Source organism: Nannobrachium achirus (genome assembly GCF_963921795.1).
Source record: "Nannobrachium achirus genome assembly, chromosome: 19".
Lineage (NCBI taxonomy): Eukaryota > Metazoa > Chordata > Actinopteri > Myctophiformes > Myctophidae > Nannobrachium > Nannobrachium achirus.
The window spans coordinates 39,031,363-39,059,241 of NC_137826.1; the positions used below are offsets into that span (position 1 = coordinate 39,031,363).

The 27,879-nt window shown below is 42.4% G+C and overlaps 1 protein-coding gene across 6 annotated transcripts in view; it reads left to right on the plus strand.

The window, feature by feature from the left end:
* rxfp2a (relaxin family peptide receptor 2a) overlaps positions 1 to 27,879 on the plus strand; it is a gene marked incomplete at its 3' end in the record, with an annotated part of 159,427 nt that overhangs the window by 92,101 nt on the left and 39,447 nt on the right. For 3 of the 6 annotated variants that reach the window (XM_080749834.1, XM_080749837.1, XM_080749838.1), the window contains exons 3-7: positions 1,825 to 1,974; positions 2,660 to 2,746; positions 4,618 to 4,723; positions 4,891 to 4,911; positions 15,123 to 15,194. In XM_080749834.1, coding sequence (XP_080605960.1) covers positions 1,825 to 1,974; positions 2,660 to 2,746; positions 4,618 to 4,723; positions 4,891 to 4,911; positions 15,123 to 15,194 — 436 coding nt within the window. The remainder of the gene's footprint in view (positions 1 to 1,824; positions 1,975 to 2,659; positions 2,747 to 4,617; positions 4,724 to 4,890; positions 4,912 to 15,122; positions 15,195 to 27,879) is intronic. The other 3 variants (XM_080749836.1, XM_080749839.1, XM_080749835.1) reach the window with 2 other exon arrangements.

Sequence of the window (27,879 nt, forward strand, 5' to 3'; positions counted from 1 at the left end):
AGAGAAAAACGGGAGAGTGTTTTTTGCAGGTCGTTCAGTCCGAGTGTATCAAAAAAGCTACTGTGTTAACGGTGACTGCAGACTGCAGAGAAAAACAAACAGATCGCTTCCGCACCGAAGCGACGTCATAGAATTCCCTGATTGGCCAAAGCGCACTGTCAATCACAGAGCTCCTGAGCTCGAATGCTGATTGGCGAGGAAGAGCGCTTGCTTCCGCCCGAATGGCTTGTGTTGCTTGGAGGCTAGACTCCTCTGCAGATTCGAACTGAAGATGGGAGGAGTCAGTTTACTAGGCTACGGAGTCCCCGGCTGATTTCAGTCATGATTTTTGTGAATTCTACCCAGCATGCCCTATTTATAGCTTCACTGTTCAGTTTTACACCTGAAGAAGGCCAATGTAGGCCGAAACGTTGTGTTTTATTCCGATGACTATATAATAAATGTATTTGGGGAGCTTCGAGACGTTGTGCGGTCCTTCACTTCTTTTCTGCAGCTTTGTCTTTTTACCAGTTTTCAGAGCGGGTTCAAAGGAGTGCAGCTATTTCTTTTCCGAGGTTTCAAAGGAGCGCAGGGATTTACTTTAAGGCAGTCAGTAGGGCATTCCACATTTTTGCAGCATGGCAGGAGAGTGAATTCAACCCTTTGTTTGAGTTGGTTGTGTGATTTGTGGAGCTGCCGCTGGTGTTATGATTGTGGACCTCCTTGACGTTTTGGAAGTATTTTGACAGGTACATGGGTATCTTAGTGCAGTAGTGTATCTTGTACACCAGGCCCATTGCTTGTTGTACTCTGTCAACTACTCTGAGCCATCCCACCCTTTCAAAATGTTAAGGGTCAAGATGAGTCCAAGATGAAGGTTAAGCAATGGCCTAAGCAGTTTATTTGGGGATCCTGTTTATAAAATCTCTGATTTGTAGGTAACTAAAGTAGTCCTGATTCTGTAAATTAAAATGGTCTTTAAGGTCCTGGAAGCTCATAACATTACCCTACTTTAAAAGTGTACAGTATGCAGAAAGGCCATTCCCAATTCAAACTTTTAAACCTCATATCATGTGTACTATGTCTGAAGTCAGAGTCACGTGCAAACCATTTGAGAATTCCAATGTTGTCCTTCAACTGATGCCTCCTAATTATTTCACTCCACACCCTCAATGAACCAAGCAAGTTTCTTGGGCAGGGGTGGGCAACTTTGATGATGGTGAGGGCCACTATATTTTCACACTCACTTCAGAGGGCCACAATGCATATAGTCAAAAATGGCAAAAACAGACGATCTACAAGCTTGTCTGTTTTTGCTATTTTTGAATAGGAATCATGAATTATTTTGAGATATTTTTGAATTGGAATCCTGAAAAGTAAAATTTGTATTTAATTTCAAATGCATTTATTCTTACTGTATGTTAACTTCATGAACTTACATACAGTACATGATAAATACAGTGGACATAAAAAAGACTAGTACTAGTCATTAGCTACTAATATAGACTGGTGTAATTAGTCTGATCATGTTTGCATGTTTAGAATTGTAACAGCTGAAATCAATAATATATCAGTATTCTGATATTAACCTGCGGGCCACATTGAGTGAAGGTGGGGGCCGCATGTGGCCCCTGGGCCGCCACTTGCCCATGTATGTTCTAGGGTCTGACAGGTGTTCAGCTAAGAACGGGTCTCCCACCAACATAGGTAGACCCCTCCCCATCAAGCCCTCTATGTCCTTCCATCTTGATTCATAACTACCAAATAAATCAGGGCACAGATAAATCAATGTATCCATTCCCTCTAGCCTCCCCTCTTGTCCCTGAATATCTTTCTCCCTTCCAGCAGTAGCCATGGTGTCCTGCAAGACGGATGGAGAGGGCTCCTGTCCCTTGGGTCACTTTCCGTGTGGGAACCTCAGTGAATGTCTGCCTCAGATGATGCACTGCAACGGACATACGGACTGTCCCAACGGAGCTGATGAGCACCGCTGTGGTGGGTGTTTGTTTATCTTCACTGTCACACACTCAGCGAGTGAGTGCACACTTTGAGTGCACACTTTGAGTGCCATAGTTTTTCCATAACTAATGTTGATTGACTGCCAAGGCTTTTTCCTATTGTATTTACCAGATTTTTGGCAACTCTGTGCACGCTGCACAGTGCACATGCTCATTGTGCGCGCAGGTGCCCCCGTTCACAGCCGCCGAAAGCCTTTTCTTTCACGCGGAGAAGAAAAAATACAACCGCAATGATCCGTGTGTAAGTTATGGTCCATAGAAAACAGGCCGTTTTGACCAAACGCGCGATATGGGAAAAGAAGACGAGATACTGTATATGCATTTTTCTGCAGCCTGGATGAAGTCAATGGCAGAACAGAGGTTGCCGGAAGTGGCTATTGGTTACGATGGTAACCAGCTAAGACGTGCAGGGACGTCTTAACGAGGCCAGGCACTTAACGGGGTTTAGCATGTTAAAAGGTGATCCTATTGTAGTGAACAATTACATTTTTGTTCTACATTGCATTTATTGCTCTTCTGCAATTTGCACAGACTACCGTTTAGCAGTTTGCTGCTGCTGCTGTTGTTCATTTTAATTTAATCTGAATTGCCTGTTGTGTCTAAAACCTCCAACTCATGGCTGGTGTGCTTGTGTTGTGTGCTGTGTGCTTGGTTGCTTGCAGGGGACAACGCCGGATGGGCTGACCTGTTTGGTCGAATCTTAACGAACGCCAGTCTGACTTTGGACCCTGACAACGCAGAGGAATGCTGTAAGTGTGTGTGTGTGTGTGTGTGTGTGTGTGTGTGTGTGTGTGTGTGTGTGTGTGTGTGTGTGTGTGTGTGTGTGTGTGTGTGTGTGTGTGTGTGTGTGTGTGTGTGTGTGTGTGTGTGTCAGTGAGATATAAACAGAACATCAAAGTATACATATTTCATTTCATGTCGGATGTCACACTGCAATGTGTTGTAAGCTTGTAGATAGCCTGTTTTCATTTTTTAGGTGTTGTAAGCTTGTAGGTAGCCTATTTCGTTTTTTTAGTTAGAGTAAAGAGTATCTGAGGTGGTCGAATAAGTGGTTCAATCTCCCAAAAAGTCCTAGTGATCTCAGATATTTAATGAAAGCAAAGATGTCTGGCATTTAGTTTTTTAAATAAAAAAATACTATCTTTTTTTGTCAGAGCTGATATGCATCAATCCGCAATTTCTTCAGCTGGTTGGTCGTATGGCTAACAAAACACCATGATTCTACATGTTGTGATAATTGTTTATGAAACACAGCGCTGATGTGTGGGGGTTCCTTTCACGCTGTTTCTTAAATTGCATTTTAGGACTTGGCCCAACAAACTTTCTTTTTTTTTTTTTTTCGTGAGATTTTATTTTTAATCCATGCGTTCTACCTATCAGTGGTAGCCAGAGCAGTGCTACATGTGATGGTATGTCTGAGGGTATCAAGGAAGGCAACAACAGGAGGCTATCACGATCAGAGTCAAGATGTGTAGGACCCAAGCGCACGATAAAGGCAGAGGATGAGGCAGACACAAACTCATGTATCCATGTGTTTTTCTCAAGGTTGCCGACACATGTTTACACGTGTTTTTGTTTTATTGCATTTTCCACAAGTTAGCGATCAGCCCCATCTTGTGGTAAACTGGTCCGGGCACATACCACTTAGGCATTGCCGCATAGGCATGGATGCCTGACGGCGTCAGACCATAGACGATCTAAAAGCTCACAATGCGTAATGATGTCACGCATTGTGAGCTCGTAGATCTGGGAATTTTCAAAACGTTTTTATACATTCGAAAACCTGACATTGGACATTCTGCATAATGACTGAGTACTTTAACTTTTTGTACTTTGATGCCAATACTTTCGTACGATTGCTCAAGTGAATTTTGAATTCCGGACTTCTGCTTGTAACAGAGTATTTCTACATTCCGGTATTGAAACCTTTACTAAAAGCTAGTACCTATACCTACCTAGAGCTGTGTGGAGAGGCGAGGAGGTGGAGGAGGAGGAGGAGGAGCTTCTGAGGTGAACAGCGTGAAGGAACGGGAATCAACACAGTCACGCGTCATTTGAGACGGGCCGACATTGCAACACAAACAAGCAGTTAGTTTCTAATTACAACTTTCCTTGAACCGTGTTGTGTGTGTGTGTGTGTGTGTGTGTGTGTGTGTGTGTGTGTGTGTGTGTGTGTGTGTGTGTGTGTGTGTGTGTGTGTGTGTGTGTGTGTGTGTGTGTGTGTGTGTGTGTGTGTGTGTGTGTGTGTGTGTGTGTGTGTGTGTGTGTGTGTGTGTGCGTGCGTGCGTGCGTGCGTGCGTGCGTGCGTGCGTGCGTGCGTGCGTGCGTGCGTGCGAGTGCGTGTGTACTCGGGTCAAATGTTCCCACAAGTACAGTATAGTGGAATTTGAGAAATGGAATTTGAGAAATGGACATGGTTGTTTTTACAGCAGATCTCAAAACTCACAGCGGGGCCACGCTGCGACCTTTAGCAGATGGGCTCTTTTAACTTTAGGGTTAGGTTTAAAATGACCTCCCTGTGTGTGTGTGTGTATGTGTGTGTGTGTGTGTGTGTGTGTGTGTGTGTGTGTGCGTGTGTGTGTGTGTGTGTGCGTGCGCGCGCGTGCATGCGTGCGTGTAGTCTTACAGGAGTATCCAAAGGGCTGTGACTGTAAACAGGCCAGGCTGTGGTGTGTGGAAATGAACCTGAAGGAGATCCCTCGTCTCTCCCACAACATCACCTTTCTGTAAGTCAATGCTTCTCAAACTTTATCATTTCCCCTTAAAGAGGTGGTGTCATAGTTTTGTACTTTTTCTGGTTTTCATGTGTCTAGGAGGTTGACAGTACTTCATTAGACCCCCTGGTGTGGTTGTTATGAGCGATTATGCATTCTCTTTTTGGGTTTTTTTTTAGCTGGAGGATGCCACCTGCTGGGTCAGATGTGCTGTTTCAAAAACACCCATACTTATTACATCACACAATCAACTCCTCCCCTAATTACCATTCACCCAACACTGTGGGGTGTGGCTAACTTCAGCTGGGTCACCACCCACCATGACAACCACGCATACTTAATGAACTGGGGGTGTGGCCACATAAAAACATAATTTTAACTCTTTCTGTACACTTCTTCCTCCTAGTATAATCATAATAGTTGATAATCATGTTTTAGAGGGGGAATAAATCATGGCACCCGCAGTTTAACTCCTGGTTAATGCTTCCATTTGTATACTAGTTACAGACTTGTTTGTAAGAGTCAATTTACAGTTCCATTTAGACTGTTTAAAACAGGGGTCTTCAACGTTTTCAGGCTAGGGACCCCCACTACATATTGTAAAAAAAAATGACAGCACTGTCATCATGTTGGGAAAAAAAAAAATTAACCACTTGAACCGTCAAATACTTAGTCTGCTCCTCGTTTCCCTCTAAAAACCTCTTTGCCAAAAAATAGACGATCTACAAGCTTACAACGCCTCGCAGCGCGAGGCGTTGTATGCTTGTAGATCTGCTATTTTTTGGCTAATGTTCCATTCAGAATAGGGATGCTAGGGTTCAAATGGTTAATGTAAAAAACATGATCATATCACACAAAGATTTGGCGGCCCCCCTGTGGTAACTCTGAGGACCCCCTAGGGGTCCCGGACCCCCTGTTGAAGACCCCTGGTTTAAATGTTAGGCAATTGCTGCCTTATTAAATTTTTAAGACACCAAGATCAAGGCAGAGTGGGAAAAACATATTCAACAAATGGCTCTGCCTGCAATCGAACCAGAGATGTTGCAACCATTATGGTCAGGCGAATTAACATGCACTCTCCGGTGCACCACCCAAATCAAATGGGATGTCGTTGCTGTCGGGCAGAAACCTCTTATCTCCGTATTTAAACCTTGTGTGTGTTTTTTTTTTTTTTTTTTTGTAAATTAATGCCTTTACATGATCACACTAGTGTCACACAAAAGTATCAAAAATAGCAGATCTGAAGCTTGAAACGCGGCACAAAGCAACTTGTTTTGAGCTTGTCAATATGCTATTTTTGCTATTTTCAAATTTGAATCCTGGAAAGTAACAGTTTTGGACATATGAGGTTACCAATCCGACAGAGACGATATTTAAACTCGAGTCGAGATGCAAGTGAAGTGTCTCTCAGCTGCTGCACAGTAGTCAGGGAGTAGACAATCTACCTTGATCAATGTGCTTCAGTCTGGAAACGAGTCTCTTGAAGTCACAAATGAGGGCTTGACAAACTGAGAGCATCCTAATAATAAATGAGATGGTGTCTCTTGTCTTTTAACGAAAAGAAACTCTGATCCATGGCACTGTCTGCTCACTGGGGAGTTGTTTTAAGTTTTGTTCTCTTCCCGTTCATCAGAAGTTATTTGGAAGGCTCTTGTGAGCAGTTAGTTAACATAATTCAATCTCCTTGGCCCCACTCGTGGCAGCTAGGGCTCTAAGGATGACATTTGATTAAACCTTGCTCTGCTCTGGTCTCAAACTCCATCCTATATCAGCTGGTTCGGCAAGTAAGTTTGGCCTCGGGCTAATGTCTTTCCAAGCTACTAGATCATGGGCCAACTTCAGAAATTCATTCTTTTTCTTTTCTTTTAAATTTAAATGTATTTTTTCTGCAACTCTGCGACAGAGTGCCTTATAGGCTGATGATAGTTATTGATCACAGATAACTATCTCTATACACTTGTATGTGTTTACCTTGCATACTGTAAATCGCTCTGGTTTAAGAGCGTCTGCTAAATGCCTTAATTGTAAATTGATCCCGCCGGAAAAATTCTGTTGCCCTCACGCACTGAAAGCATTACTTACAGGCCACTTGTTAACGCTGGAAGCATCAAATTGTCTCTGTATTTTGCTGCATACTGTAATTATTCATAATTTAAATCAAATGCACAGACCCAAATGAAAGGAGGCCACACACACACAAGCACAGAGGAAGGGCGAGCTCCCAGAGTGTCCGCGACCGCAGACACTTCCCCGATTCCCAATTTAACATTCGGTACGGGAGGACCTACCTAAGCCTAACGTTAACGCTAACAGTGTTAGCGTAAAACTAACGCTGGTGACATGCTAACTTAACCTGCTGATGCTTTCAGAGCTCGACGCTGGTGATGCTAACCTGGTGAAATGCTAAACTGCGGACACTCCGTCTTCCCGCGAGGACGTCCTGGCGTCCCGTCCTGGCGTCCTCACGGGAAGACAGTGCGACGCTGCTGCGTGCACGTTTTTTCCCAACGAGTTTGAGCACAACGGTGGTGTGCGGAGGTGTGGGGGGAGGACGCGTCTGCGGTCGCGGACACTCTGGGAGCTCGCCCTTGCTGCAAGCACACGCACGTATGCATGCTGTGACTAATATATTTTCTCTTTCTTAGCCTCTCTTCCGCTTGCAGTCCGACCACCAGAAAAGTACACATGAACTTTGTAGCTACTTTTGTAGATGAATAATATTTTTACTGTTGAAAGGCTGCCATTACGTGCAATGGAAAGACCGTGGACACCAGGGCAAGTGCAGACGTCATGCTGTTTGGGTCCACATTGGCAGCGGAGTGCTTCCTGCCATACTGTCTAATTTTATTCACTCTCAGCACTCTCTTTGGGACTGTCAGTCCGATATTGAACAATTATTATATAAGGTCACGTATTTTTAAAACGTAAGCTACCAGGCCAGATATTATTGCTGTGGGGTTGGATCTGGCCCATGGGCCGCCAATCTACCATCTTATCCAATATTAATCCTATTCTACAATCCTTTAAGAGCCGCATCCCACTTCCAAGCCCATTCACGCCCTTTCACATCCACCTCAACTCATAGGTAGATCAGATGTAGATCAGATGTATGTCGCTGGAACTCACGGAATACCGCCCACAACCCTATGCCGTCCGCTCATTCGCTAAGCACGAGAGAGAGGAGGCAACAGGGGAAGTGGAGCTGAGCGGAGCAGTGTATCGAATTACAACAGAGGGAGGTGTGCTTGTGTGAGAGAGAGAGAGAGAGAGAGAGAGAGAGAGAGAGAGAGAGAGAGAGAGAGCGACTAGCAAGACACAGAAAAAAAAAAAAGCATCGTGGTGCCAGCCTATAGAATAAACCTTCCGCCTTAATGCAGCTAACAGCACAAAAGGACCTATTTAATTTAGTTGCCTTTTGGGGGGGCACCCAATACGAGAGAGAGAAACGAGAGAGAGAGAAAGAGAGTGTATATTTCCTCTGTCTGTGTGAATCACCTAAAAACAGTATAAACAAATCACGCACGCCGCAATTTTCGCATTGTCACCGTTTGCGGTGTAAAAGCAGTGCTGACAGAGAGAGAGAGAGGACACAGCCTCACGGAGTAGAATTACTTTAGTGGCAGCCAACAGTATACAGATGGTGCTGATTAGCCTACCTTTGCAATGTAAGGATATATTCCATAATCCTGTGTCAATGTCGTCTCAAAGAAAAAAAGAAACAAAAAAACATCGTGTCACCATGCTTTCCTGCCTCCAGTCCAGACGGTCCATGCAGAAGGAGTTTACTTTCAAGAATGCAACAGAATTGCAAAAGCTTCCTTTTTTATATGCAAATCGCTATTTCATTGTTTTATTTGTTGAAAGGTGTAGCCAACCAGCAACCAAGCTTTTCTTCTGGAATTAACAAACTAGAATCCACTGTTACTGGGCTAGCTAGCCGAGAGCCTGTAGCTAGCTAGCCGAGAGCCTGTATCTTACAAGAAGTTCGCGGCCCTTCGGGCCACTCACCTCTAGAGTTCGGGCCACTCACCTCTAGACTAGAGTTCACAGCAAGATACTGTCTGTCTGTCTGTCTGTCTGTCTGTCTGTCTGTCTGTCTGTCTGTCTGTGTGTGTGTGTGTGTGTGTGTGTGTGTGTGTGTGTGTGTGTGTGTGTTTGTGTGTGTGTTGCTAAAATGAAAACATTGAAATAATGAAAATAAAACATTGGCAGGCCTATTATAGTAACAATAATAACACAATTAGGCCAAAACTTTTTTTGATTCAAAAAACTTTTTTTTTAAAAAAAAAAAAAAAAAAAAAAGCGGGCGTGGACTCTAGATGTGAGCGGCCCGAAGGGCCGCGAACCTCTAGTATTATAAACTAAACAATCTGACAGGAGAGGACTTCATGCATGATGATGCGCCCCGCACGTAAAAGCTACAAAAGAAAAAGCGGACAGGTCGGCAGACCCTGATTCCTGATGATGATGATAACAAAGGTCACATACTGTATAGTATACCAAACAAAGGCTACATTGTAACACACAATGTGCTAATCAACTGCCAATGTTAATTATGCACTGTCAATGTGCAATTACAGTATGTTCTCTATTATGTAGGCACGGTTAGAGAGCAGAACCGAGAAATAGCCTGCCTGTCTTGATAAGCATAAGCACTCAATTCGACTATGAAACAACAGTCACATGACCCAAGACCAGTTAGACCAGTTTAACTCCATATGCAGCAAATACAAATCGATAATCAATAAGCCAGCAGTAACCTAAGCCCACTAATGCCTTAAAAGTGCTCAGATGAACAGGTGACTAGTCCATCAGTGGATAGTATTATTTTACCGCAGGCACAAACAAACAACTGTCTGCCACACTTGAAAAAATGCACAGCTGCTGCCAATTAACAATAATACATTGCACCTGTGCTGACCTACTGAACCGGGGAATATACCATTTGACAAGATAGCGAGGATACAAGTGTTGTGGAGAATATAATGCATAGTAAAAGCGATAATTTTGTTGTAATTTTGCATTGTAGTTAGTTTACAGTAATTTAATAATAGAATAATCAACACGGATAGTCATAGAGACATTTGTGAATTTATTTTTAGGAAGTACCTTTTTTTATTTCCCCTGGAGCCACGCTATGCCTGCTGCCATACCCAATTGACAACTCTGAACGGGAACTTTCAAGAATAATAATAATTAATAATAATCTTTATTGTCCCCGAGGGGAAATTTGTCTTCACAAGTCTGTTCAACACAAAAACATATAACACAAATCATCACAAGACAGATCATCAGGTCCCCACTATACTCAGAAAAACCATCCTAGCGACGGGGGCGCTTGCTTAGCAGATTGTTTAGTGCAGCGATGGCTGAGGGGACAAAACTCCTGCTAAACCGTACCTTGTGCCACGCCAAGGTTCTGTATCAAGAGGTCGAAGTAGCGATACAGAGGATGATCAGTGTAATTTGTTATTGACAGTACTATGATTGTTGCATAAACAGGCATGAATTCCCAACTTGCTTCACCCAACCATATTCATGCTACATACCAGTGTTTTTCAACCCTTTTCATATCTATCAAGGCCCATTATTTATTCTGCACTTAAGCCATGGACCACCATTTGATGACATTTAGCCTCTCAGACCCAAAACTAGGATATGTTGTTGTTGTATAATGATTTTGTCCACAGTTCCATGCTGTATTGATGTGGTACCACAGGAGAGATAACAGGCAAACGTTGATCAAAATAGAAATGATTCTACATTCTTTAATTGTGTAGACTTAATGCAGAAGTTAACGAGAATTTACCTGGTCCATTTGGTTTTCATTTTACGCTCTCAAGAGTTAAAGATCTAGTTAAAGTTAAATATCTAATAAAGGTCCATTTGCATAAAAACTCCATCATTTAGCTGGAGACCACCTGGAACCCACTCAAGGACCACTGGTTGAGAACCAGTATAATGAAAACAAAACAAAAACAATGGTATTGTTCAGTCTGGAAAGGTTTAAAGGACAATTACAGGACACAGTGTATAAAAAAAGTGAATTTCATAGGAAGCATATAGGACTGTGAGTGGGTAAAGGCAATTCCCCTGGTGAATTGCCTTCTGCTTGTACGAAGGCGGAGCATATTAATAATATCCCTGAGCTGCTTTCCTCGTAAATGGCACAGCAGAATTGCACTGTAAGCTGTCCTGATTGCCCGTGTAGTACATACAGACAGGACTCGTATAATTTAAGAGTGTTATTTAATTTTATTCAGGCCATAAAATGTTCAGTTTAGTAACCATTTCCCACTTCCTCGGGGGAGACATAGAATGTTGACCTTCAGGCAGTAAGTACCATTTGTCAACCAGTAGTGTTGTCAGACCTTACCAAAGGATTTACATTTCTCAACAGAAGAGTACGGATTGGTAAAAAACAAAAAGTATTCCAGGGGTTCCCAAACCTTTTTGTCTCAGGGCACCCCACACATATTATTTTAATCCGAGGCACCCCTACATTATAATTTTCACTCCCAGCACCTTATATTTATAGCATAATCGTTGTTGTCGGGTGGAAACCTTGTGTGTCCAAAACTGTTAGTTTGGACTTGTAGCTGATCTACAGCTGATCTACAAGCAGTGCTTGTAGATCGACTGTTTTCACTAGTTTTGTGCGACGGTCTTGTATGATGAAGCAGGGTAAAAGACGTACACATTTGAAACTTGGAGATACAAGGTTTCTGCCCGACAGTGACGATATTTTAGTGATTATGTTGCGAGGAAAACGTTGAGATAATAGCCATTTTGGATAGAACTGACTGAAAATAACTTTGTACTTCAAGTTTAAAATAATATTTTTTGTCAAAATAAATTCCAAATATTATGAAATTATCTCGCGGCACCCCTGGACTGCCGTCACGGCACCCCAGGGTGCCCCGTCACCCACTTTGAAAACCCCTGGTGTATTCACTACAAAGTTTCATACAGTAGTGGATTTTTAATTTAAGTGACGTAATGAGTGTCGCGCTTGGCACAGACGTGCACAGAGCAAGTTTACAGTTTACAGTTTAGGCATTTAGCAGACGCTTTTAATCCAAAGCGACTGTTCTGCCAGGGAACTCAGTCAGTGCGCTTGTTGGCAGCCGTCCATTGGGCCGCCTCATCTCCACGTTCACATCCACTAATCCAATCACGCGCTCATTGTCTCCACCAGCCGAAGGCTGAGGGAGAGTATGTTTTCCCCTCCGTCCGTCCGTGCGTCCGTCCGTCCGTCCGTCCGTGTGTCCGTGTGTCCTCGCAGTTTGTGTGCAGCTAATCTCAGTCGCCGTTGGCCCGATCGCTGCCAAACTGAGCACACACACTCCCTGGATGCCAATCTAGAACCTCTGCCCCACATTTTTCAAATCAGCCTCATGGTGGCGCTATAACAGGCCGATTTGTGTGGCCTGGTTGTTACCAGCTAATCTCCGGCGCCGATGGCCTGATCGCTGCCAAACTGAGCACACACACTCCCTGGATGCTAATTCAGAACCTCTGCCCCACATTTTTTAAATCAGCCTCATGGTGGCGCTGGTGGAGACCTGTGCTCGGAAGAGCACTGCTTCTAGTTTCATTCTCAGACCGCTCTATTTAAACTGGAAGTTTGCACTACTCACCCCTGCTTGCTTTTGCTGCTAGTCATGCTGTTGCTGCTGCTGGTAAAAAACAAAACAAAAATGCTGCTCACCCTCCACCACCGCAGCTACCACCTGTCATTTTGGATTTGCTGTTTAGGTACGAGGTATTCGGAGGCCCTATGCTTGGGAGATGCGAGTACCTAAAAGCAAATCCAATTCATCACCAAACCATAATAAATATAATGATTTCAAATTTTACGCCCATATCTTCACTTCCTGACTTTGGTCTTCATTATCCTGTAACTTTAACAGGTTAACGTTTGAACCATTTTTTCCACGGAAGCACAGAGCCAATTGTATATACTAGAAGCTCGGCCGCCCTTCGGGCGGCCGAGCGTCTAGTCGGCGACCTGGCCAACTCGGGAACAATGTAAATAGGGAATGAATGCCCCGCCCTTTAATGCAAACCCCATTATACCTGTTGTCATAGGATCCGTTTTGACCATCTGTTTGCGTGTGTCCATTTATGCCCATATATGGAGAGATATGTCTGTCTACGTCCATTTTCTGACATATATGGAGATCTCTGTAGGACCTGGTTTGACCATCTGTTTGCCTGTGCCCATTTATGCCCATATATGGAGTTTGCGACCTGGCCAACTCGGGAACGATGTAAATAGGGAATGAATGCCCCACCCTTTAATGCAAACCCCATTATATGGAGATCTCTGTATCTGTCTGTGTCCCTTTTATGCCCATATACTCTATCTGTGTCCATATTTTATGCCCATATGCCCATATATGGAGATCTCTGTATCTGCCCATATGCCCATATATGGAGATCTCAGTCTGTGTCCCTTTTATGCCCATATATCTGCGTCCATTTTATGCCCATATGCCCATATATGGAGATCTCTGTATCTGCCCATATGCCCATTCTCTGTATCAGTCTGTGTCCCTTTTATGCCCATATACGGAGATATCTGTCATGGAGATCTCAGTCTGTGTCCCTTTTATGCCCATATATCTGTCTGTGTCCCTTTTATGCCCATATACGGAGATATATCTGTCTGTGTCCCTTTTATGCCCATATACGGAGATATCTGTCGGGTCGAGGCAAGGCCCCTGTATTGCCCATATATGGAGATCTCTGTATCTGCCCATATGCCCATATATGGAGATCTCAGTCTGTCGGGTCGAGGCTAGGCCCCTGTATCTGCCTGCAGTGATGTCACAATGACTCAGTGCTTGCGCCCGGCACTGCAGTGATGTCACAATGAGTCAGCGCTTGCGCCGATTTTGCGCCGATTTCCGCATAAGGAGATTCCGAACGTTTCGCGCCGGTTAGGGAAAACCGCGCGTCGGGTCGGGTCGAGGCCCGGCACTGCACTCCATGCCGCGGCGGGGAACGCGCGTGCCGAATCTGAAGCCGGTGGGACGAACGGTTCTCGAGATACGCGGATTACAAACACACGCAGAGACTTCTCGCATTTATAGATAGATATATATATATATTTTTTTTTTTATTTGTGTCAAGAGAGAGAGACATGCAGAAAAGGGCCTCGGGTTGGATTCTAATCCATGCCTGCTGTGTGAGGGCTGAGCCCAGTTGGTGCAGTATGCACCAAGGTTGTGCTATATAAATACATTGGATTGGAATGAAAGGTTATTATAGTTTGGGATTTTTCATTTGTTATTTTTTTGTTGTTTTCTTTTTTAAAGATGCTTTGCTAATTTAGCTAAGTTTTTTGTTTGGAAAAGTCTTAGTTTTAAGTTTTCATTAGTTATAGAATTTATTTGTAATGGATTTAGTTAACGGCTAGATTACAAGGCTTGTAGGTCAAGCTTTGTTAGTTTTGATGATTTTTGACTAAACCTAAAGACAACAACTACCAACAATAGAAAAGGATTTATTGTGGGATCGATAAGGAACCCATGTTTAATCATTACACATGGGTACAAAATCCCCCCTGAGATATTGTTGTCTTTGTGTGCCTTTTTGTTAATGATCTATCTATTCTTCAGAATTGGCAAAATTATTATTATTATTACTATACAAATAAATACAATGAGATCATATCGATATCAACAATAATCGGTTATCGGCCATAACACTGATTAATTATATCGGATATCGGTATCGGCCAGAATTTTGATATCGCACACCACTACTATTTAGATTTTCTCAATAAAAACTTTTCAAAGATTCTCAAACTTAACGTAACAGCACTACAAGTTCACATTGTGACAGAGTATATGGGGTTTATTATTACTTCTATAAGCTCTACTTCGTTGTGAAGTATCAAGTGCAGAAAAGTCTATACTTGGTTGTGAAGTATCAAGTGAGGATAGTTACCAAGCATGAAAACCAAACCAAATACACGGAAGGAAAAACCACATATTAGCATACCGCGACTGTGACTCCTACAACAGAGTCACAGCAGTGTCAAATGCTAATTTGTGTTTTTCATGCATTGATAACTTTTCCCTTCGGAGGAGCACTGAGTGATTGAAGTTTTATTCTTCCATAGCTCCGGGGCTATGTAGAGGCAGGAGACTTAATTTGCATAAGCTTGTTTCAAAAGAGACCGTTAACACCAAGTCCTGCTCTAACCTTTCATTCATCTCTTTATGCATTATGCATCGGATTCCTTTATTCTCTCTCTATCTGTGTTGGAGCTTACATGCGCGCGCGTGTGTGTGTGCGCGCGTGTGTGCGTGTGTGTGTGCGCGCGTGCATTTGCCTGGGTTTTTTAGAAGACGTGAGGTGCCTTTGAGTAACTGGGACATTTCTGTGGTTTACATTTCAGGTCCCTAAAGAGCAATAAGATCAGAACGCTGTCTGACAACATCTTCTCACAATATTCCACCCTGGAGAGACTGTGAGTTATGTACAGTAACACACACACACACACACACACACACACACACACACACACACACACACACACACACACACACACACACACACACACCCTGCACACACTTTCATATAATAAACGTTATTTAACCATTAAAAATACATTGAGACAGATTCTAGAAGTATGCATGGGCCAAGAGGCAGACATATTATATTGTAAAACCCCAAAACGGACTACCCAACATTACTCCAGTGAGAGAGTCCATGAGTTTCAAAAGTCATTAAGAACCAAACAAGGTAAATGCTATAACATCAATTTAAAAAAAGACACCTCAAAGCAGGAACAACTTCTAAGCGAAGGCTGCCACAGAAATCTTTTTAAAGCCAATTTGAATCTGGTCTGAAGGTTATTCCAAGTACGATTGCCAAAATATAATACAGAATACCAGCCTCAGTTCGCAAAGGGGGCACAGGATAGCACAACCAAGCGTTTGATCTGAGATTAAGTGAGTTTTGGATCGACACAAACTTCAAAAAACTAAAAAAAGGGACACTTATCTCTGTACTGTAACATACTCTCTCTCTCTCTCTCTCTCTCTCTCTCTCTCTCTCTCTCTCTCTCTCTCTCTCTCTCTCTCTCTGTCACACACTCACTCGATTCTATTGTGAAAATAGTGAGCATGCAGATCGGCTATTTTCATAGGACTTTTACATAACAAATAACTGAGTAAGCATGTTTGGGCTCTCACAGCATATCTCCATATATAGTAAGTACATGGATCTCCATATATGGGTACCATGGGTCATCATGGGACTTCATTCCCATATGAAGTCCCGTTAGATATGGCCTTAATATTGATGACATCAGGGAACTCCATATATGGGCATAAAAGGGATTCTGTTAGTGTGACATCACAGTGAAGCCAGAGCGTGATGTCAGAGTGGCAAACCCATTCTGTTAGAGTGGTTCCCCTGACATCACAGTGACATCAGAGCATGATGTCAGAGCGACAAACGCATAGAACCACAGTGTCAGGCATGACAGAGATACATACATACATACATAGGGACAAGCTGTGACCGTTTACATACTAATCTAATAATATATACCCTGGGGGTCCCGACCCACAGGTAGAGAACCACTGCTCTATATAAAAGGCTCCAACCATCCAAGTTGCTCCAGCGGCTTCTCTATTTGTCAGTTCTCTGGCTTTAGTCAGCCAAGATCTTAACCAGTGTTCCCCAAACATATTGGGTTGCGGACGTTATGGGTCGCGAGTAAATATAATGTAATAGCCTTTTGTTAATAGTGTAAGACACTCCTGATGAAGCTCCAGTGGGACCGAAATGTCTGTCATTTTGCGTAAAAGCAGCTGGGCAAGAGCAGTGTGCGAGATGTTTGGTTCATGAAAATATTTGTTTGACGTTTGTTTCAGTTAATTTTGTAACAATATCAAAATGCAACATGAAGGATTTGGTAGAAGGAGTAGTGTAGTTCACGAAGACAGTAAAGCTGAAACTGCAGTCCCGCACTAGACACTGATGGCCAGGGGCTTTTTAATGTGTCAATACAAAATAATGGCAGCTCCCACCGCAGCTGCTGACTAATTATTACAATTGAAACTAACCAGGGACGTGCAGAGACTGTTAGAGAGGCAGGGGCTGACATTTCTAAAGGGGCCTTTTGGTGGAAATACAGAAAATAGCAGACCTCCGAGCTCGGAGGTTGGCTATTTTCGGTACTTGATACCACACTAAAACGAAGCATAAAAAAGGCAATACTGATGATGTGGTGTAACGGCATGGATTTCTACACAGAGAGGGCAAGTCTATGCTGTTCAGGAGAGTTTGGACAAGGCAATCTCTTGAATGCTACCTTCAAGTATGGCATGGAAAGGGGGCGTTTGCATTTCTTTCTCCATTGTAAAAACTGAATTCATGATCTGGAGAGGGCACTTTTTACAGACGGGTAAAAGGGCAGGGACTCAAGCCCCCTTTGATGTCTATGTGTGCACGTGTCTGAAACTAACTATGTGGAGCCGCTATCCGGCTCACCACACTGAACAAACATGACATCCGGGTAAGGTGTCTCTCTGATAGATTGATTGCATTTTGTTGTTTATTTTTTTATTTGGCTGAGGCCAAAAGTGGCAGCTAGTCTCCAGCTGCCACTTACCCATTGTGGTATCTGTGTCACATCCTGGCCTAATGAGTCTGCTGTGTAGTTGTGCAGCTGTCCATATACGAGCTGGAATGTAGCATCGCTCAATTAATTTTTTTAATACTACGCCTGCAGATATTTTTCACCTCAGCCCTTTATAGCGCGATTTTTGCAAAACACATTTCTACAGATTTTGTACAAACATCACGCAAATCGATTCCTGTATTATCTCTTTGAACACCGCTTTGAACAAAATGCCTCAAATCATAAACACAGCGTCCTATTGCCGCAAAGTTTGCACACACATTACTCTACTGTTTAGTCATGTGATCAAGACGGATCTGTCTGATTTTTCATATTCCATCCTGATTGGTGAACTCCGAACATTGCTGGTCCACAATAATCTACTTAACCTGGTGGAGATCTGCGCTCCAAGGAGCATTTTTCAAGTTCATAATGTATAACACCAAATTATTTTCTTTGGGTCTGCAAACTTGTCAGAATGTTGAACTACTGAACTGTTTCAAATTTGAACTGAATCCCTGACTGACGTGTAGATGGTACTGTGTTCCGTCAAACTGCAAGGAGAGAGAATTTTGTCTTGTTTATCGATATTGAGCTTGAGGACACTATTCAAAGTATAGGGTGACAGAAAAGAACAGGGCGTCTGCATCCATTTGAGTTAAATGGAGAAGTGGCACCCTGTTCTATTCCGTTCCTCAAGTTATATAACAGTTACGGTACATCCTTAATGTTAAACTCAGAGTGTACAAACATAACCAAATGGACCCATTTGATTGCATTTGAAAACTCTCAGGCTTATTTAACCCATGTTTCAGATGGGATCTCTCAAATGGATTAATCAACACTAAGGATTTTAGTGTGCAGGAATTGAATGCTTTCATTGTTTGAGACATGTGGGATTTACTAGACAGGATGAAAGGAAATGCCAGAATGTCTGGACATTCAAAAGGAAAGTTGATAATAAATTAAATTGTGTTTGTCTGCTAAGAAGAGTTAATTTCATCAAGCAAATGTAGTTAATTAATTAAATCATGAATCATAAATCAAGCAAATTGAGTTAATTAATTAGCCTTCCGAGCCATGTGGCCCATATGTCGGGAGCCTACGGTATCTCCTGTTTCTGTATCGTGAGGCGGATTGAAGTAAGAGTACACCCCCTGGATATGACGCTAGTATGTCGCAGCCCAATCAAACCCTTGATGCTGAATTGTGCTGCATTTTACTTGAGTACAATTTGAGGTACTGTTACTTTACTTCAATATTCCCATTTTTTGATACCTTTGCTTCTACTCCACCACATCTTATAGAGGCAAACGTTGTGCTTTGTACCATCTCTGAATACAGGACATACGAAGGGGACAATGCTAAAAGAGATCTCATGTTTCTGCAGGATGAAAAATTTGGGGATTCATAAAATGTAATTTGAATTTGTTTACCCTATGAGCAAATTTGGAATGGCCTGAGACAGCATGTTCTGTGATGACATAACTAGTCTGTAGGCAGGATACAAGTGCTTGCCAACAGACTTTGGTATTAAATCCAGTCAGATGTACAAAGTCCTAAAGCAAAAACATTGGCAAGTAAAATGTTCATGTAAAAAAGAAAAGAAAATTGCAGTCAGTGTCAGGAGCCTATCCCTGTTTCTGTAGTGTTAGGCGGGTTGACGTAATTTATTTTATATACAGTATATATTTTTTAATATATGTTTCATTTATTTATTTGTTTATTTAGACAGACACTGCATATTAATGAACAATACATATCAAGATGCTAATTTACATCCGCAGTCTCCCCTGTGGTTAATACCACATAAGGGGCTCTATTTTGCCGATTAGGGTTTAGGAGATGATATTTCCTAAATGTAGGGGTTTAGTGTTTAGGAAGGAAAAGTTGCGATTTTGGGGACCTGCTAAAACCCTAAAAACACGCTACCCGAGCGCTACCCGTTCCATTATGCATAGGTGTGGTTTTGGCGTTACAACAATCGAATCAATCACCGTGCCAGATGCCATTGACTTTAAGAGAAGACATGCAACCAGTTAATTGTGGATTTAGGATCCCCTAAATCCTCAATCCTTTCCCTCTCTCCACATGAAAGAGCAGCGTGCACCCGTGTGTGTGAGAGTGTGAGCCAAACTTGCTCACTCAGGCCAACACTGCTATTGCAGTTGATGCTCTGGGCACACTAGACTCAACAGCACCTCTCTGGTCACACAGGGTACTCAGGCTACATACACCAGAGGCTACATACAGACAGACACACACACATACACACACGGCCACGCTATGGAGACGGTGTGACCACCGCTCAAAAACAGCCAATTGCTCCAGGCATTCAGTCATAGCTCTGTCAATTATGAAGCGATTTCTCAAATTAAAACGTCTCCATAATCCTTGGGAAGTCCACTTTCATGACTAATTGTGTCCCTATTAAATCTGTAAATATTTAAACGTTGGCTATTTGAAAATAGACGATCTACGAGCTCGTCTGTGCGCTCCTGTCCAAAGTGGCCATTTCCCCACCTTGAATCTCAAGCTTTAATGGCTTTATATAAAACCATATTTGGTAGGTATAGCTATCACCAACACTTAAGTATTATAGAGAATGTTATATAATTGTAATCAGGTATTTATATCCTGTGCAATGAATAATTAATCAAACTGAACAGAGCGCATGGCATGATGCGCACTGCAAATCATTGTCTTATAGAGATGGACCGATTGCAAAATTCTTGGCCGATTCCGATTTCCGGTTTTATTAAATTCTGATCTGCCGATACCGATTTTTCCGATACCGATTTTCTATCTAAGAAAGAACAATAATTATACAATACACCATATATTTTTTGGCTTGAGTACCCTTTCCATGATTTTTTTATCTAAGTACTCCCTTTCCCAGACAACATTTTGCTTATATAACTGCAATTAAAACCACAACTATGGTAGGCTATATGCATAACACCCCTGTTCAACAATATAACATCACAAATAAGAAATGGAGTGAGTTTCAAACAGTGCATCCTGAGCAGATTTATTTTCAACACTGACAATAAGATTCAGTCAGTTTTCATGTCAATAATAACTAGCATAACAACCAATTTCTTCAGTATCCCATGCAGTACCTCTGGGTATCACCAGGGGTACTCGTAGTACCCCAGTTAAACACTGGAATAGTTGACTTTCAATGTCACAATCAACAATTTTTTAAGCAGCACTTGAACTCAATCTAGTGCAATGTTTGTACTTGAAAAATGAAAGCTGGTGCTCAAAGTAAATTGCACCACATTTTAGCAGGCCTTTGACCTCTCTTAAGTTTTAACATCTCAAAATAAAGTGCAGCATATATAGGATAAAACAAAAGATAAGATGCACTATTTATCCATTTCAAAATAAAACAGCTGCTTCAGGTAAAGGAAAGGTAGCTTTAGGTACTTGTGAACAAAGAACTCTGTAAATTGCACCACACAATTGCAAGCAGCACTGAGTTAACTTAATAAAATAAAACAAACTTGAACTCAATCTAGTGCAATTTTTGTACTTGAAAAATGAAAAATGAAAGCTGGTGCTCAAAGTAAATTGCACCACATTTTAGCAGGCCTTTGACCAAGTTTTAACATCTCAAAATAAAGTGCAGCATATAAATAATAAAACAAATATCAAAACAAAAGATAAGATGCACTATTTATCCATTTCAAAATAAAACAGCTGCTTCAGGTAATGGAAAGGTAGCTTAGTTTAGGTACTTGTGAACAAAGAACTCTGTAAATTGCACCACACAATTGCATCTCATCGCAATTAAATAAAAAGATTAAGTGCACTGGTACTTTTCAAAATAAAACAGCTGCATCAGGTAATAATGAAAAGGAAAGGTAGCTTTAGGTTGTGAACAAAGTACTAACTCCATCTAATGCAATCAGTGCCAATCACTTAAGGATTAGGGTCAGGGTTGGGATGTTTAAGTGACTTAAACATCAATGGCAGGTTCTTCTTCGCAAACAGAAGCATATCTGCCTTCTCACCAGAAAGCCTGTTTCTTTTATCAGTCATGACATTACTAGCCGAGCTAAACAAGCGCTCACTGTCGACGCTTGTAGGTGGAGCAGAGAGATAGGCTTGGGCAAGCTTAGCAAGTGCAGGGAAGCGTGTTTTGTTTTCACGCCAGTATTTCAGTACATCATCTACAGTTTTATCTTCAGATCTCTTGATGGGCAACTCAGACAGGTAACGATGTAACTGCACAGATGCTGGGCTGCCCAGCAGTTGCTCTTCCTCATTGTTGGCACTCTCCTTCAGTATCTCTTCGTGCACCGAATGCAGTAGACTTGCCTTTTTGGCTGGAGGTTCGATGGCAGGTTCCTCAGGAGGCTCAACACGTATGGGTCTGTCCACTGTGTCCAGCATGTTCAGAATCACCCTTTTCACTTCATCCTTTACTCCTGTTGAGAAGTAGCAGGTTTTGTATCTGTAACAGACAAAAAGAACATAAAAAAAAATCTGAAATTATATTATATAGCCACATCAGTCAGGAAATACATAATGTCTGTTGTGCATTCTGCACATACAAAAGAAAATACCCTTTTATTTTAAATAATTCGTTTTATGTTTTGATATAGGCTACCCAAGCAAACACATTAGCATTTTAAATGCTTATAGTATATTCATTTAAGATTAATTAAGAATAGTAGTAGGCTAAAAAAAACATTATTGGCAGTAAGTTATAACTTGCCTGGGATCCAGAGTAGTAGCCACAGTGTACAGTGGATTCTTCTCGATGTCGGCAAACCTTCTCTGGACCGCTTCCAACAGCGTGGCTTTCATAGTGCCCACACCGCGGTCGGTGTCTGCTGGTCTCTCCAGAAGGCGCTTCAGTGCAGTGATTTCGGGGATAACAACTGCGGCGGTAGCTGACGAGGAGCTAATTGTCTTAGTGAGTTCCTCAAAAGGTCCAAGGAGGGTCAACAAATTCTCAATCAAACCCCACTGATTTGTGGTGAGTACGACCGGGAGCTCGTATTCTGTCGCGTATAAGCTCAGGGCACGTTTCTGTTCCAACAGCGTCTCCAACATATAGAACGTGCTGTTCCATCTAGTGGGGACATCTTGTTGCAAGCGCTTCACGGGTTGACCCAACTCCCTTTGGATAGCGTGGAGTTTGTCATAGCCTTGCGGTGAGTGCTTAAAGTGCGTCACAATTCTCCTGCCTGTTGCCACAGCGTCAATGATCGAGCGTTGAGAGTCCAGTGCATCATTCACCGCTAACTGGAGTGTATGTGCCATACACGGTAAACTCGGCAAGTTGGCATCTCTCACAGCCTTGGTGATATTCCGAGCGTTGTCACGCACCACAGCATGTACCCTCGCCTTGTCTATTTTCCACTCCTCCAGCATCTTTTCCAATTTGGCTCTTAGATAGTCCGCGGTGTGGGACCCAGGGCATTCTTCACAGTGTAGAAGGACTTTTTGTCGCTCAAATTCATCGTCCAGCCATTGAGCAGTCAGACTCAACATTTGCATTAAGCTCACGTTAGATGTCCAATTGTCCGAGGTGAAACTGACTGGGGATTCAGTGAGGTCGAGCAGTTTGTGTACATGGCTTGAAACGTCGTCATACAACCCCAGCAGCGCTTTATCAGAAAAGTATTTCCTATTTGGCATTTTGTAACGTGGACTCGTAAATTTCATCAGATTTCCAAAGCCTAAATTATGTACCATGGAAAACGGCTGGTCATCCAGTGCCATCATCTCTATTATTTTCTTGTTGAGTGCTTTGTTCTTTTCAATGTTGTTCTCGAAAATAGGAGCCACAGTGGAAGTGGAGGGTTGTGGTTCCTGGGGTTCTGCTGCGCGCGGCTCTGCTGCATTCTTGCTCCTTTTAGCAGTAGTATCATCCTCTTTGTATTTGCTAAACAAAACGGGGTGATTCTTTTCCAAGTGGCGTCTCAAGTTTGTTGTTCCAAACGTCTTAGGGGTCGATCCTCCACGGCTTACTTTTTGCTTGCAGTCAATGCAAAGAGCAAGTTTTGGATCATCCTGGCACACAGTGAAATAAGTCCAAATCCGCGACATGTTTTCTTCATGAGTCTGTTAGCGTTAGCTTCGCTGCTGTTTTGTTTTGGTCAGCGTGCGTCGAACCACATGTTGCGTACTGCGCATGAGTGTCATTTTTGATCGGCGGAAAACCGGAAATGACGTTAGGACCGGCCGGTCACCGATTGAGGCCGATTTTATATAATACCGGCCGATTTTCGATACCGGCCGATACCGATGTCCATCTCTATTGTCTTATCATCGTATATAGACACAAATGACACAAGGAATTGACACTCACTTCTGCTGATTATGGTGAGAATAGAATCACTGAGATTCATGGATAATTAGGTCAAATGGAGATCTTTGACTGTCATTGTGCGCTGTCCAGTGCGTGCCTACTCCAGAGTCCATGTATTCCATTGTCAGCAAGCTCGCTCCCTACCAAACAAAGTGGCAGAGCGGCTGGCATAACGGGTGGTTTTAGGATCCGAAATCCGCTTTTCTAAATCAGTGTTGCCAGAATACCAATTTTAGGGAAATGGCAACAACACACCCACGGCCACACCTTCATGTGCAAATAATGGAGTCGGCATAATGGGTAGCGGGTATAACGCCCCCAAAATACCATTTAGGGAAATAGCAAGTTGCCTTACCCGCATTTCGTGGGTATAGTATAGGGTGAGGGTATAGCATATATATATGGCTCAGAAAAGGCCCTAATGCAGCCAGACAGCAAGTCGTAGGTTTGAGCCCCGACGATCGGTGCTGTGTGTCAATCCCTGTCTCTCTCTCCCCGTTTCCTGTCACTCTATCACTATACTATGACTGGATGACTGAGGATTATGTAGTGAAAATCTGGCCGATGACCAATTCGCCAATCCAGAAACCCTTCAAGGGAGCTTTGTAACTACATTCATGCCCACCTGTGCTCTGTGATACAAACAAAAGGCTGCTGCTCAAAAGCCATGGGATGTGTTTTGACACAGCCAGGGATAAGCTTCTGTAATCCCCCTGAGAAAGTGTGCAGGATCATTTTGGCCCACTGTGCCTTTCATAAAACTACATGGATTGGCTCATGGCATTGCTTTGACAATCTGCTTTCAGATTCCATGCTATGTCACAGATGAGATGAGACCTTTACTGATCCCGTTGGAGGCGCCAAAGACAGTACAGCATTTAAAAACAGATGGCATGCCAGGGGTGGGGGGGGAACTGCAATTCCGCGCTATTAGACAACTGAGCGAAATGAGTGGCATTAATGTAACCCCACCCCCCCCCAGCATGCAATCGCAAGGAAGAGAGAGCTAGCCATTACAGACTGACAAAACATCTGCAGCCTCCACACACCAGAGGACCTCAGCCTCCTCAGCCACACAGTGTGGGACTTCCTGGTAGAGTTCTTCACAGGTCCACCCGAACCGAAAATACCCCACAGCACCCCAGAGCTGTACGGTAGAGCTCTTCACGGGCCCCCCAATTCCGAAAACACCCAAATGGACCCGATACCTGTACGAGTTTCGATCCGTATTTTATCATAATCACTCTGGGCTGGGTCAGAATCGGTCGTATTGCCTCGGGTCTGTCTATCATTATGTGTAAAGCCCGAGTGGATCCGAGAACACCCCGTACTACTGTGTGACTGTGTGTGCGGCACACTGCACTGATGAGGAGAGAAAGGCAATTAAGTGCTGTTTATCGTGTTGTTTTAGGCTGGTTTATGATCAGATTACTGCAAAAAAGGGAAAAAAAAGTTGAGCTAGGCTGTGCAATGCATGCAAGGCAAACCAACTGTCAGGCTGATTAGAAAACACTGTCGTACAATCATGACAAACAAACCGAAAATGAATTACCTAAAGAAGTCCTTTCTCCCCTAATAAGGCTTTTGTTTTTGTTAATTATATAATTTCCATGGCAACCAGAAACATTGGACTATAATGAGCCTACATTTATCCAACACAATAAAGTTTGCACCTTGCAGTTAAGCCTGTCAATCAGTGGGACAGTGCACCGCAGCAGTGAGTCAGTGGACCTCTGCACATGAAAGGCAGAGGCACGGACAAAGAGCTCTAAATGCAATTTTATTCAAAAGACCATGACTGAAACTAGATCATTGTGTAAAACCCGAGTGGATTCGAGAACATCACCCTGTACTACTGTGTGACTGTGTGTGCGGCACTCTGTACTGATGAGGAGAGAAAGGCAATTAAGTGCTGTTTAACTTGTTGTTTTAGGCTGGTTTATGATCAGATTACTGCAAAACAAGAATTGACACAGTCAATATATAAGCTGGTCACTGGGTTAAAAAGTAGGGGTGCAGGAAAAAAATCGATTTGAATTCGAATTGGGTTTCTAACAAAAATCGATTTAAAAAAAAAAAAAAATTAATATATTTTATTTATGATTTTTTTTTCTTAAATTTTTCATTAGATATTATGTTTTGTTTGTACAAGTTAAAAGAATGTGTGCAAGCATGAATAAATCAGACATGTTGTCTTGGATTTACCTTTGTGTGTTTACATTATTGCAATAAGTTGATAAAACCTTTACAATAAAAGCCACGTAAATGTACTCTGCTTTTAGGCCAGCAGACTGGAGTAGATCCTGATATCCTATGAATTGAATAGAGAATCGTTTTGAATCGAGAATCGTTTTTAAATCGGAAAATAATCGTTTCTGAGTTTGGATTTGAAAGAATGTGCAATAAGAGTCAAGCATGTGTACATAGAAATGGAATAGGAAATAGAAAGGAAAAAAGAAGCAGTAGGGCTATTATGAATGGGTGAAGAATGAACATGATTACATACAAAAAATTAGTGCATGCAATCAGAACTTTGTCTAGTTAGCTAAAGTATTGAAAACAATTAAGCGTTATGTCTGATAATACATCTACTGTACAAACAGGCTAGATCTATAGGCTATATGAGATTGGCATTACAGGAAATTCTTGTTTCAACAGCAATTCAGAGTTTTTAACAACATCTATGATCCTGTGAACATTTTGAGAACTAGGACTGAATTTCTGAAACAATAATATTGTGATGCCTACATATTGTTATACATGTCCTTTAAGCCCCAATGAGCACCAGGCAAGATGCATAACACTTAACCACTTTAACTCTGGTGTCCTGGTTTGGGGGATTTGAGGGGAGCATCATTGCTATAATGGAAGTAAATCTAGACTTTTTGACTTGCTAGCTTTTAGATTATTTTTGCATGACATAATCATATGACTAATTTCCATACTTTAGATAACTAGACACATTGTTGCAACACACCAAACCATTCTTCATATTGATTTGGGAGCCCACACATGACATTCATAAAGTGCTATCATGTGTCACTAGTTTGTGCTTGAAGAGTTACCTATGCTTTAATAATGATGTTGGATAAGAAAGAAGAAAGCCAGGAAGAAGATGTTCTGTTGCTTGCTCACCCACATGGTGCACCTGATCCCCAAGTTATCATACATCACTTTCTTCCTTGAGGGTAACGTTACTATCTCAAATGTAGCGCTGTGTATGTTTTGTTGTTTTTCTCTCTGTCCCTGTCTGCTCAACGTGTGTCTGTGCCGAAAAAGCTGATCTACAAGCCCATATCGGATCACTGATTTGACACGTTATGAGCTTGTAGATCAGCTGCAAAACCTGTAATATGATTGGGTGGAACCCCTCGAGCCAATCAGATTTCAGCTAAATTTTGGACTATTCCAAGGTAGGGGGGTATCACCAGTCTCCCCCCGTGTCAAACACTCAAGCTCATTAAGTGGACTGACCCATCATCCCAGTTCATTCTCAGGTCAGACAGCCAGGCACCGGGGCAGCGCGCATCCTTTGATATTGGCTGCGTGACACCCGACAAGTAGAAGCATACACACTTGTACAGGCAGTGCGCACTCGCAGCTGAGAGCTGTAGCAGCTAATTAGATCGTGTGTCTCACTCGGCCGTCCTAATTCATACCTAGGCTTTTTGAAAATAGCCGATCTACAAGCTCACAACGTGTCTCATCTGTACTTTTGCTACTTTAAGTACATTTTGATGACAATACTTTCATACTTTTACTCAAGTACATTTAGAATTCTGGACTTTTACTTATAACTGAGTACATCTACAGTGCAGTATTGATACTCTTACGATACTTTTACTTAAGTAAAACATTTGAGTACTTTTTCCAACACTGCTAATTTCCCCCATAGCCTGGAGGAGGGGTACTGTCCTGCGATTGGCCCTTAGCTCTACCATGTGACATGAATAGCCTATCCAGAAGAGGTAATCAATGGTCGTCTAAGAAAATGAGCTGATTACCGAAGCTGGTGGCCCAGCTTAAAAAGGGGAAAAAAAGTTGAGCTAGGCTGTGCAATGCATGCATACTATACTACAAGGCAAGCCAACTGTCAGGCTTATTAGAAAACACTGTCGTACAATCACAAACAAACCAAAAATGAATTACCTAAAGAAGTCCTTTCTCCCCTAATAAGGCTTTTGTTTTTGTTAA